We start from the raw sequence: 12,361 nt of genomic DNA on the forward strand, positions 1-12,361 counted from the left end.
TGGCGTTGTCCGACTGGATCCGGATCTGCCTGCCCTCCAGCCACCGATGACAGGCCAATAGGGCTAGATACACTGCCCTTATCTCCAGAATATTGATCTGAAGGGATGACTATCGGAGTCCAGGTTCCCTGAGCCCTGTGGTGGAGAAAAACCGCCCCCCACCCTGACAGGCTCGCGTCCGTCGTGACCACAGCCCAGGTGGGGGGTAGGAAGGATTTTCCCTGCGATAGAGAGTTGGGAAGGAGCCACCACTGAAGTGACGTCTTGGTTGCAAGGGAAAGAGAGACGTTCCTGTCTTGTGAAGTCGACCTCCTGTCCCATTTGCGGAGAATGTCCCACTGGAGTGGCCGCAGATGGAATTGCGCGAAGGGCACTGCCTCCATCGCTGCCACCATCTTCCCCAGGAAGTGCATGAGGCGCCTCAAGGGGTGTGACTGACCCCGAAGAAGAGATTGCACCCCTGCCTGCAGCGAAAGCTGCTTGTCCAGCGGTAGCATGACTACTGCTGACTGAGTATGAAACTCCATCCCAAGGTACGTCAGTGATTGGGTCGGTGTCAACTTGGATTTTGGGAAGTTGATGATCCACCCGAACTGCTGGAGAGTCGCCAGAGCGACGGAAAGGCTGTTTTGACACGCCATCTGAGAGGGTGCCCTGACCAGAAGATCGTCTAAGTAGGGAATCACCGAGTGGCCCTGAGAGTGTAGGACCGCCACAACAGATGCCATGACCTTGGTGAACACCCGTGGGGCTGTCGCCAGGCCGAAAGGCAATGCCACGAACTGAAGGTGTTCGTCCCCGATGGCGAAACGCAAAAAGCGTTGATGTTCGGGTGCGATCGGCACATGGAGATAAGCATCCTTGATGTCGATCGATGCTAGGAAGTCTCCTTGTGACATCGAAGCGATGACAGAGCGGAGAGACTCCATCCGAAACCGTCTGGTGCTCACATGTCTGTTGAGCAGTTTGAGGTCCAGAACGGGACGGAACGAGCCGTCCTTCTTTGGCACCACAAACAAGTTGGAGTAAAAGCCGCGACCATGTTCCTGGAGGGGAACAGGGATCACAACTCCTTCTGTCTTCAGAGCGTTCACCGCCTGAAAAAGTGCATCGGCTCGCTCGGGGGGCGGAGATGTTCTGAAGAAACGAGTCGGGGGACGAGAGCTGAACTCTATCCTGTAACCGTGAGACAGAATGTCTCTCACCCATCGGTCTTGAACATGTGGCCACCAGGCGTCGCAAAAGCGGGAGAGCCTGCCACCGACCGAGGATTCGGTTCGGGGATGCCGAGAGTCATGAGGAGGCCGTCTTGGAAGCAGTGCCTCCTGCGGCCTTTTGGGGGCGTGACTTGGACCGCCACGCATAGGAGTTCCTCTGGCCTTTCTCCGGCCTGCTGGACGAAGAGGATTGGGGCTTGGCGGAGGGACGAAAGGACCGAAACCTCGATTGTATTTTCCGTTGCTGAGGTCTCTTTGGTTTGGACTGGGGTAAGGAGGAGTCCTTTCCCTTGGATTCCTTAATAATCTCATCCAATCGTTCACCAAACAAGCGGTCGCCAGCAAACGGCAAACCGGTTAAGAACCTCTTGGAAGCCGAGTCTGCCTTCCATTCGCGCAGCCACATGGCCCTGCGGACTGCCACAGAGTTAGCGGATGCCACCGCTGTACGGCTAGCAGAGTCTAAAACTGCGTTCATGGCGTAGGAAGAAAAAGCTGACGCCTGAGAAGTCAAAGACGCAACCTGCGGAGCAGAATTACGTGTGACCGCATTTATCTCAGCCAGACAAGCTGAGATAGCTTGTAGTACCCACACGGCTGCAAAGGCCGGGGCAAAAGACGCGCCCGTGGCTTCATAGATGGATTTTACCAGGAGCTCTATCTGCCTGTCAGTGGCATCCTTTAGCGATGATCCATCTGCAACCGATACCACAGATCTAGCCGCCAATCTAGAGACTGGGGGATCCACCTTGGGACATTGAGCCCAACCCTTAACCACGTCAGAGGGGAAGGGGTAACGTGTGTCAGTAAGGCGCTTAGTAAAGCGCTTGTCCGGAACCGCTCTGGGCTTCTGGACAGCATCTCTGAAGTTAGAGTGATCGAAAAACGCACTCCGTGTACGTTTAGGGAACCGAAACTGGTGTTTCTCCTGCTGAGAAGTCGACTCCTCTACCGGTGGCGGCGGGGGAGAGATATCTAACAGCTGGTTGATGGACGAGATAAGGTCATTTACTATGGCGTCCCCTTCAGGTGTATCAAGATTGAGAGCAACGTCAGTGTCAGAGCCCTGAGCTGCGACGTCCGCCTCGTCCTCCAGAGAGTCCTCACGCTGGGAACCCGAGCAGCGTGAAGAAGTCGGGGAAGATTCCCAGCGGGCCCGCTTAGCCGGTCTGGGACTGTGGTCCGGGCCGGAGTCCTCCACGTGAGACCTAGGGCCACCCCTGGGAACGTGCTGCGGCGCGGACAGAGAGGGGCCTGGAGGTGAAGATCCAACAGGGCCCGGGGCTTGTGTAAGGACCGGTCTGGACTGCAAAGCTTCAAGCAGCTTGGCAGACCATTTGTCCATAGACTGAGCCATGGATTGTGTGAGTGACTCAGAGTTTTTCAGAAAAGACTGCAAACTCTGTCCCTGCCGCCTGGACAGGGGGAGCAAGGGGTTCTACCTAAGCCGAGGGGCCCACTAGTGACCGAGGCTCGGGTTGAGGAAGCAAAACAGGGGTTGAGCATTGCTCACAGTGAGGGTAGGTGGAACCCGCAGGTAACTTAGCCGCACAAGAGGTACAGGTCGCAAAATAACCCTGTGCCTTAGCACCCTTGCTCCTTGTGGACGACATGCTGTTGTCTCCTAGGAGAGTGATCACTGAGGGTATATGGGAAGGGTATACAGCCCGACCGAACAGAAATATATAAATATATATATAGTATCTATTCCGGCACCCTAAGGGGACCAGCACCGGGTGACCGGTGTGGCTTACCGACCGCTAAAAAGCGGAGTGTATGTCCTCCAGATTCCCTGCCTTAGGTCTCCCAGCGTTGCAGAGCTCTTTCCAGGAAATCCTCCACAGGCAGAATGCCAAAGAAATGGCTGCCGGAGCTCTCAGGGGAGGAGTGGAGCCGTGGGCGGCGTTAGAAAAAGTGCGGGAATCTGGAGTCCCCACAGTGATCAGTGAGGGGGGAGGAAACATACAGGATGCTCCGGCCCTCACAGCCGACGTCAGGCCGGCCGTCCCGCCCTTACCCCTGATAGACAGGCCCGGGGGCGGGAGTTTTGCTACTAGGCCGCAATTGAAGCCGGGGACTAAATTTAAGACCGCGGCCGACAAACAGGCGCGGTCGGCGCGGAAGTCCGCCGGCCGTCACAAATAAGCAGCTGCTGCAGCGTCCGGGATGAAGGCGCTCCATGCACATCCCCCATGGGGATACAGAGTACCTTAGTGATGCAGGGCCCGGTCCCTGAGGATAAATAAACTCCTGTCCGACAGATTCCCACAGGGGCTGCGGAGGGAGCACGGTCCCAGTGGATGGATGACTGCTCAGGTTCCCACTTCTCCCAGAGCCGCTAAGGGATGGTGAAGGAGACGGCATGAGGCTCCGGCCTTTGTACCCGCAATGGGTACCTCAACCTTAACAGCACCGCCAACTTAGTGGGGTGAGAAGGGAACATGCCGGGGGCCCCGTGGGGGCCCACTTTTCTTCCAACCGATATAACTAATCTGAGAATTCATGAGTGGATGTGTGCCTCCTTCCACACAAAGCATAAAACTGAGGAGCCCGTGATGCACGGGAGGATGTATAGGCAGAGGGGAGGGGTTACACTTTTTAAAGTGTAATACTTTGTGTGGCCTCCGGAGGCAGAAGCTATACACCCAATTGTCTGGGTCTCCCAATGGAGCGACAAAGAAAAGGAATTTACGGTAAGTAAACAAAATTCCCTTCTTCTTTGTCGCTCCATTGGGAGACCCAGACAATTGGGACGTCCAAGAGCAGTCCCTGGGTGGGTAAAAGAATACCTCAATAACAAAGAGCCGAAAAAACGGCCCCCTCTTACAGGTGGGCAACCGCCGCCTGAAGGACTCGCCTACCTAGACTGGCGTCTGCCGAAGCATAGGTATGCACTTGATAGTGTTTCTTGAAAGTGTGCAGACTAGACCACATAGCTGCCTGACACACCTGCTGAGCCGTAGCCCAGTGCCGCAATGCCCAGGACGCACCCACGGCTCTGGTAGAATGGGCTTTCAGCCCTGAAGGAAGTGGAAGCCCAGAAGAACGGTAGGCTTCGAGAATCGGTTCCTTGATCCACCGAGCCAAGGTTGACTTGGAAGCCTGCGAGCCCTTACGCTGGCCAGCGACAAGGACAAAGAGCGCATCTGAACGACGCAGGGGCGCCGTGCGAGACACGTAGAGCCGGAGTGCTCTCACAAGATCCAAAGAGTGCAAATCCTTTTCACACTGGTGAATTGGATTAGGGCAAAATGAAGGCAAGGAGATATCCTGATTTAGATGAAAAGGGGATACCACCTTAGGGAGAAATTCCGGGACCGGACGCAGAACCACCTTATCCTGGTGAAACACCAGGAAGGGGGCTTTGCATGACAGCGCTGCTAGCTCAGACACTCTCCGAAGTGATGTGACTGCCACTAGGAAGGCCACCTTCTGCGAAAGACGTGATAGAGAGACATCCCGCAGCGGCTCGAAAGGTGGTTTCTGAAGAGCCGTTAGCACCCTGTTAAGATCCCAGGGTTCCAGCGGACGCTTGTAAGGTGGGACTATGTGGCAAACTCCCTGCAGGAACGTGCGGACCTGCGGAAGCCTGGCTAGGCGCTTTTGAAAAAACACGGAGAGCGCCGATACTTGGCCCTTGAGAGAGCCAAGTGACAAACCCTTGTCCATTCCGGATTGAAGGAATGAAAGAAAAGTGGGTAAGGCAAACGGCCATGGAGTAAAACCGTTATTAGCGCACCAGGATAGGAAGATTTGCCAAGACCTATAATAGATCTTGGCGGACGTAGGCTTCCCGGCCTGTCTCATGGTGGCAATGACATCCTGAGATAACCCTGAAGACGCTAGGAGCCAGGACTCAATGGCCACACAGTCAGGTTGAGGGCCACAGAATTCAGATGGAAAAACGGGCCTTGTGACAGCAAGTCTGGGCGGTCTGGAAGCGCCCACGGTTGACCCACCGTGAGATGCCACAGATCCGGGTACCACGACCGCCTCGGCCAGTCTGGAGCGACGAGAATGGCGCGACGGCAGTCGGACCTGATCTTGCGTAACACTCTGGGCAGCATCGCCAGAGGAGGAAACACATAAGGCAGTTGAAACTGCGACCAATCCTGAACTAACGCGTCCGCCGCCAGAGCTCTGTGATCCTGAGACCGTGCCATGAATGCCGGGACTTTGTTGTTGTGCCGTGACGCCATGAGATCGACGTCCGGCGTTCCCCAGCGGCGACAGGTCTCTTGAAACACGTCTGGGTGCAGAGACCATTCCCCCGCGTCCATGCCCTGACGACTGAGAAAATCTGCTTCCCAGTTTTCTACGCCCGGGATGTGAACTGCGGAGATGGTGGAAGCTGTGGCTTCCACCCACTGCAGAATCCGTCGGACTTCCTGGAAGGCTTGACGACTGCGAGTGCCGCCTTGGTGGTTGATGTATGCGACGGCAGTGGCGTTGTCCGACTGGATACGGATCTGCCTGCCCTCCAGCCACCGATGAAAAACCAATAGGGCGAGATACACTGCCCTTATCTCCAGAATATTGATCTGAAGGGATGACTATCGGAGTCCAGGTTCCCTGAGCCCTGTGGTGGAGAAAAACCCCTCCCCACCCTGACAGGCTCGCGTCCGTGGTGACCACAGCCCATGTTGGGGGTAGGAAGGATTTTCCCTGCGACAGAGAGTTGGGAAGGAGCCACCACTGAAGTGACGTCTTGGTTGCAAGGGAAAGAGAGACGTTCCTGTCGAGGGAAGCCAAACTCTTGTCCCATTTGCGGAGAATGTCCCATTGGAGTGGCCGAAGATGGAATTGCGCGAACGGGACTGCCTCTATAGCTGCCACCATCTTCCCCAGGAAGTGCATGAGGCGCCTTAAGGGGTGTGACTGACTCCGAAGAAGGGATTGCACCCCTGCCTGCAGAGAAAGCTGTTTGTCTCTCGGAAGCTTGACTAACGCTTGATGGGTATGAAACTCCATCCCAAGGTACGTCAGTGATTGGGTCGGTGTCAACTTGGATTTCAGTGAAGTTGATGATCCACCCGAACCGCTCCAGAGTCGCCAGAGCGACAGATAGACTTTGTTGACACGCCACCCGAGACGGGGCCCTGACTAGGAGATCGTCCAAGTAGGGAATCACTGAGTGGCCCTGAGAATGCAGGACCGCCACCACGGATGCCATGACTTTGGTGAAAACCCGTGGTGCTGTCGCCAAGCCGAAAGGCAATGCCACGAACTGGAGGTGTTCGTCACCGATAGCGAAACGCAGGAAACGTTGATGCTCGGGTGCGATCGGTACATGGAGATAAGCATCCTTGATGTCGATCGATGCTAGGAAGTCTCCTTGTGACATTGAGGCGATGACCGAGCGGAGAGATTCCATCCGGAACCGTCTGGTTCTCACATGTCTGTTGAGCAGCTTGAGGTCCAGAACGGGACGGAATGACCCGTCCTTTTTTGGCACCACGAACAAGTTGGAGTAAAATCCGCGACCACGTTCCTGAAGGGGAACGGGGATCACAACTCCTTCCATCTTTAGAGCGGCTACTGCCTGAAAAAGTGCGTCGGCCTGAGCGGGGGGTGGAGAGGTTCTGAAAAAGCGAGCCGCGGGACGAGAGCTGAACTCTATCCTGTAACCGTGAGACAGAATGTCTCTCACCCATCGGTCTTGAACATGTGGCCACCAGGCGTCGCCAAAGCGGGAGAGCCTGCCACCGACCGAGGATGCGGTCAGGGGAGGCCGAGAGTCATGAAGAAGCCGTCTTGGAGGCAGTGCCTCCTGCGGCCTTTTGTGGGCGAGACTTGGATCGCCACGCATAGGAGTTCCTCTGGCCTTTCTGCGGCCTGTTGGACGAAGAGGATTGGGACTTGGCGGAGGGACGAAAGGACCGAAATCTCGATTGAACCTTTCTCTCTTGAGGTCTCTTAGGTTTGGCCTGGGGTAAGGAGGAATCCTTCCCTTTGGATTCCTTAATAATCTCATCCAATCGTTCGCAAAACAAACGTTCGCCAGAAAACGGCAAACCGGTTAAGAACCTCTTGGAAGCCGAATCTGCCTTCCATTCGCGCAGCCACATGGCCCTGCGGACTGCCACAGAGTTAGCGGATGCTACAGCTGTACGGCTAGCAGAGTCCAGGAGGGCGTTCATGGCGTAGGATGAAAAGGCTGACGCCTGAGAGGTCAAAGACGCAACTTGCGGAGCAGAATTACGTGTGACAGCATTAATCTCAGTCAGACAAGCCGAGATAGCTTGTAGTGCCCACACGGCTGCAAAGGCCGGGGCAAAAGACGCGCCCGTGGCCTCATAGATGGACTTCACCAGGAGCTCAATCTGTCTGTCAGTGGCATCTTTTAGCGATGAGCCATCTGCAACCGACACCACGGATCTAGCCGCCAATCTTGAGACTGGAGGATCCACCTTGGGACAGTGAGCCCAACCCTTAACGACTTCAGATGGAAAGGGGTAACGCGTGTCAGTGTGACGTTTAGTAAAGCGCTTGTCCGGGACCGCTCTGGGCTTCTGGACAGCGTCCCTGAAGTTAGAGTGATCAAAAAACATATTGCGAGTACGTTTGGGGAACCGAAACTGGTGTTTCTCCTGCTGAGACGCCGACTCCTCTACAGGAGGAGGCGGGGGAGAGAGATCTAACACCTGGTTGATGGACGAGATAAGATCATTTACTAAGGCGTCCCCCTCAGGTGTATCAAGGTTAAGGGCGACGTCAGGGTCAGAGCCCTGAGTTCCCACGTCCGCCTCGTCTTCCTGAGAGTCCTCAAGCTGGGATCCCGAGCAGTGTGAGGAAGTTGGGGAAGAGTCCCAGCGAGACCGCTTAGCCGGTCTAGGACTACGGTCCGGTCAGGAGTCTTCCGCCTGAGACCGAGGGCCCAACCTATGAGCGCGCTGTGGCGCGGACCGAGAGGGGCCTGGAGGCGACGAGCCAACAGGGGCCGGGGCCTGTGAAGGGTCCGGTCTGGACTGCAAAGCCTCTAGCAGCTTAGAAGACCATTTGTCCATAGACTGTGTAATGGATTGAGAAAGTGACTCAGAGAGTTTCTCAGCAAAAGAGGCGAACTCTGTCCCTGCAGCCTGGTCAGGGGGAGCAGGGGGTCTACATGAGCCGAGGGGCCCACCAGTGTCCGAGGCTCCGGCTGAGCAAGCGAAACAGGGGTCGAGCATTGCTCACAGTGAGGGTAGGTGGAACCCGCAGGTAACATAGCCCCACAAGAGGTACAGGCCGAAAAAAAAAACCCTGTGCCTTAGCAGCTTTGCTCCTTGTGGACGACATGCTGTTGTCTCCTAGGAGAGTGATCACTGAGGGTATATGGGAAAGGGGTATACAGCCCACCGAACAGATAGATATAGATATATACGTATCTAATCCGGCACCCTAGGGGGACCAGCACCGGGTGACCGGTGTGGCTTACCGACCGCTAACGAGCGGAGTGTGTCCTCCAGATTCCCTGCCTTGGATCCCCCGGAGCTGCAGAGCTGTTCACTGAGAGTCCTCCACCGGCAAAATGCCAAAAAATGGCTGCCGGAGCTCTCAGGGGAGGAGTGGAGCCGTGGGCGGCGCCAGCAAAGTGCGGGAATCTGGGGTCCCCACAGTGATCAGTGAGGGGGGAGGAAACATGCAGGATGCTCCAGCCCTCACATCCGACGTCAGGCCGGTAATCCCGCCCTTACCCCTGACAGGCAGGCCCGGGAGCGGGATTTTTGCGACTAGGCCGCGATGAAGCCGGGGACTAAATTTGAGACCGCGCCCGACAAGCAGGCACGGTCGGTGCGGAAGTCCACCGGCCTCCTGGATTCAGCAGCCGCCGCGGCTTCCGGGAAGAAGGTGCGCTCCCTGCACAGTCCCCCATGGGGACACAGAGTACCTTTGAGTTGCAGGGCCCGGTCCCTAAGGTTGAAGAGGCTCCGGTCCGGCAGGTTCCCACAGGGGCTGCGGATGGAGCACGGTCCCAGTAAATGGATGACCGCTTAGGATCCCACTTCTCCCAGAGCCGCTTAAGGGATGGTGAAGGAGACGGCATGTGGCTCCAGCCTCTGTACCCGCAATGGGTACTTCAACCTTAACAACACCGCCGACTTAGTGGGGTGAGAAGGGAATATGCCGGGGGCCCCGTGGGGGCCCTCTTTTCTTCCAACCGACATAACTAAGTTGAGAATGCATGAGTGGATGTGTGCCTCCTTCCACACAAAGCATAAAACTGAGGAGCCCGTGATCTACGGGAGGGTGTATAGGCAGAGGGGAGGGGTTACACTTTTTAAAGTGTAATACTTTGTGTGGCCTCCGGAGGCAGAAGCTATACACCCAATTGTCTGGGTCTCCCAATGGAGCGACAAAGAAAAGCAGGTAAAAAGCAACGTGCGGACATAGCCTAAAACGGATCCGGTACCGCATCCGTTTTATCCCCATAGATTTGCATTGTTACCGGATTGTACCTGATGGCATTTCGTTGCATCCGTTTTTTTCCGGATGCGGCAAAATTTATCAAAGCGGCAGCTGGAGGCAACGTGTCTTGCAACGTTTTTTTGTCTGGCAAAAAAAACCGCATCGCGCCGCATCCAGCCGCTGCGGCGCATTTTCAATGCATGCCTATGGACGCCGGATGCGGCGCGATGCGGAAAAAACCGCATCCGGCCGCCGCATGCGGTTTCTTCCACTGCGCATGCTCAGTAGCATGCCGCAACCGGAAAAAAACGGACCGGCCGCATGTAAAAACTTATGCAAAGGATGCGGTGTTTTCACCGCATCCGTTGCATAGGTTTCACAGCCGGATTGAGCCGCACGGCTCAAACCGGATGTGTGAAAGTAGCCTTACTGTGTTGCTCAGATGGAGACCCTCCCCCAACTTCTCAGACTCCTTTTACATCAGTCCTTCACCTCCCATTAATCCATTAGCAGCCAGGTGATCCTGACCAGGCTAAGTCACATAGGACCGATACCGGGGTGAGATATACCTGCCCTCATCCACTAATCCCACATGAGTCTCACAATATATATTATATATATATATATATATATATATATATATATATATATATATATATATATATATATATATATAATGATTGTTACTTGAAATAATAATTTTCTCCTTCAGACTGTCTATAAACATTCTTTGGGAAAAAAAGTTATATATACAGTATGTGTGATATATATATATATATATATATATATATATATATATATATTATACACACACACAAATATTTATAAATAAAAAGAGGGCAAACGCTTAAAACATAATAATATGTGTGTGTATATATATACACATACATATATACACATACACACAAATATTATGTTTTAAGCGTTTGCCCTCTTTTTATTTATAAATATTTGTGTGTGTGTGTGTGTGTGTGTGTGTGTGTGTGTGTGTGTGTGTATATATATATATATATATATATATATATATATATATATATATATATATATGCCGTAATCCATTATGATTTCTGGGCACTAACCTTGGTAAAAACTTCAGCTGAACACTAAAGGCAGACTGAGCTTGGATGAAGCCAGTCTTTGGAAGCAGCTCCATGTGGTTCCTTAGTTCTTTGCAGATCTCAAACTTTAAACGAAGGGCAGTAGTTGCTCTGCAAAAAAACAAACAAACAAAGAATATATGTTAGCTATGGAAGTTGTACCAAGTCTTATATTGTTTGCTCAATAAAATATCTTCAGTAAATGGAGGCACATTATTTTATTTCACTATGACCTTTTGAGGAAGCAGCGTAGACTCTATACATTCCAAAAATGTAATGCATGTTTTATTACTAGTACTATAGTAAATATAATTTATCACCTTTCAAGTCTGTACTTTGTTTGTTATGCATATACAGTAAATACAACAATTCCATTAAGGCTACTTTCACACTTGCGTTGAACGGTATCCGTTGCATTGCGTTGTGTAACGGATGCAACGGATGTGTTGCATATAGTGACACAACGGATGCAACGGATGCTGCAAAACAACGCAATTCGTTTTGATTTTTTTTTTTTTTTTTCCCGGTTTTACCAGCGGCAGACTATAGTGAACGATCAGCTGATCGTTCCCTGCAGCCGGCCGCTGGGTGATCAGCTGATTGCTCCCAGTAGCCGGCCGCCGGGTGATCAGCTGATCGCTCCCGCCCGCCGGGTGATCAGCTGATCGCTCCCGGCTGCCGGGTGATCAGCTGATCGCTCCCGGCCGCCGGGTGATCAGCTGATCGCTCCCTGCAGCCGGCCGCCGGGTGATCAGCTGATCGCTCCCTGCAGCCGGCCGCCGGGTGATCAGCTGATCGCTCCCTGCAGCCGGCTGCCGGGTGATCAGCTGATCGCTCCCGGCCGCCGGGTGATCAGCTGATCGCTCCCTGCAGCCGGCCGCCGGGTGATCAGCTGATCGCTGTCACTTGCCGGCGCCCGGGCATGCCGGCGGGCGGGCGCTCAGCTGAGCGCTGTGACTTGCCGGCGGCCGGGCATGCTGGTGGCCGGTCATTCAGCTGAGCGCTGTCGCTTGCCGACGGCCGGGCGCTCAGCTGAACGTTCGGCCACCGCGAGCCAAAATAAAGTTTGATTTAAAAAAAAAAAAAAAAAAAAAAGAGCATGCGCAGTGAAATCCAGAGGATTCCGCTGCTCACAATAACGTTACATGCTGCGTTCCTCCCGCTGGGCGGAAGCAACGGAGCGTCGCCCAGCGGAAGCAACGCAGCTCCTTTTGGTACAATCCGTCAACCATACAAGTCTATGGGAAACAGCGGAATCCGTTAACGGATTCCGCTGTTTCCCAAAAGGGCGGATTGTAACGGAAGGAAAATAACGCAAGTGTGAAAGTACCCTTAGACAAAAATACAAAAAATGTTGGCCATGAGATATAGATGCATAATTCCCTGTATGGTTATATGATATGTCTTGCATATATTCACACATCAAAAAGAGAATTTTGTTTACTTACCGTAAATTCTTTTTCTTATAGTTCCGTATTGGAAGACCCAGACATTGGGTGTATAGCTTCTGCCTCCGGAGGACACACAAAGTACTACACTCAAAAGTGTAGCTCCTCCCTCTGAGCTTATACACCCCCTGGAGAACCAGATCTAGCAAGTTTAGTGCAAAAGCTGAAGGAGAATAGCCACCCACAAGTAAAAACAGAGCAAGAACCGGAA

The 12,361-nt window shown here is 53.5% G+C and overlaps 1 protein-coding gene across 2 annotated transcripts in view; it reads right to left on the bottom strand.

Moving 5' to 3' along the window:
• CFAP74 (cilia and flagella associated protein 74) overlaps positions 1-12,361 on the bottom strand; it is a 365,782-nt gene that overhangs the window by 139,813 nt on the left and 213,608 nt on the right. For both annotated transcript variants that reach the window (XM_075327962.1, XM_075327961.1), the window contains exon 22: positions 10,685-10,813. In XM_075327962.1, coding sequence (XP_075184077.1) covers positions 10,685-10,813 — 129 coding nt within the window. The remainder of the gene's footprint in view (positions 1-10,684; positions 10,814-12,361) is intronic.

This window comes from Anomaloglossus baeobatrachus, chromosome 11 (assembly GCF_048569485.1).
Source record: "Anomaloglossus baeobatrachus isolate aAnoBae1 chromosome 11, aAnoBae1.hap1, whole genome shotgun sequence".
Taxonomy (NCBI): Eukaryota; Metazoa; Chordata; class Amphibia; order Anura; family Aromobatidae; genus Anomaloglossus; species Anomaloglossus baeobatrachus.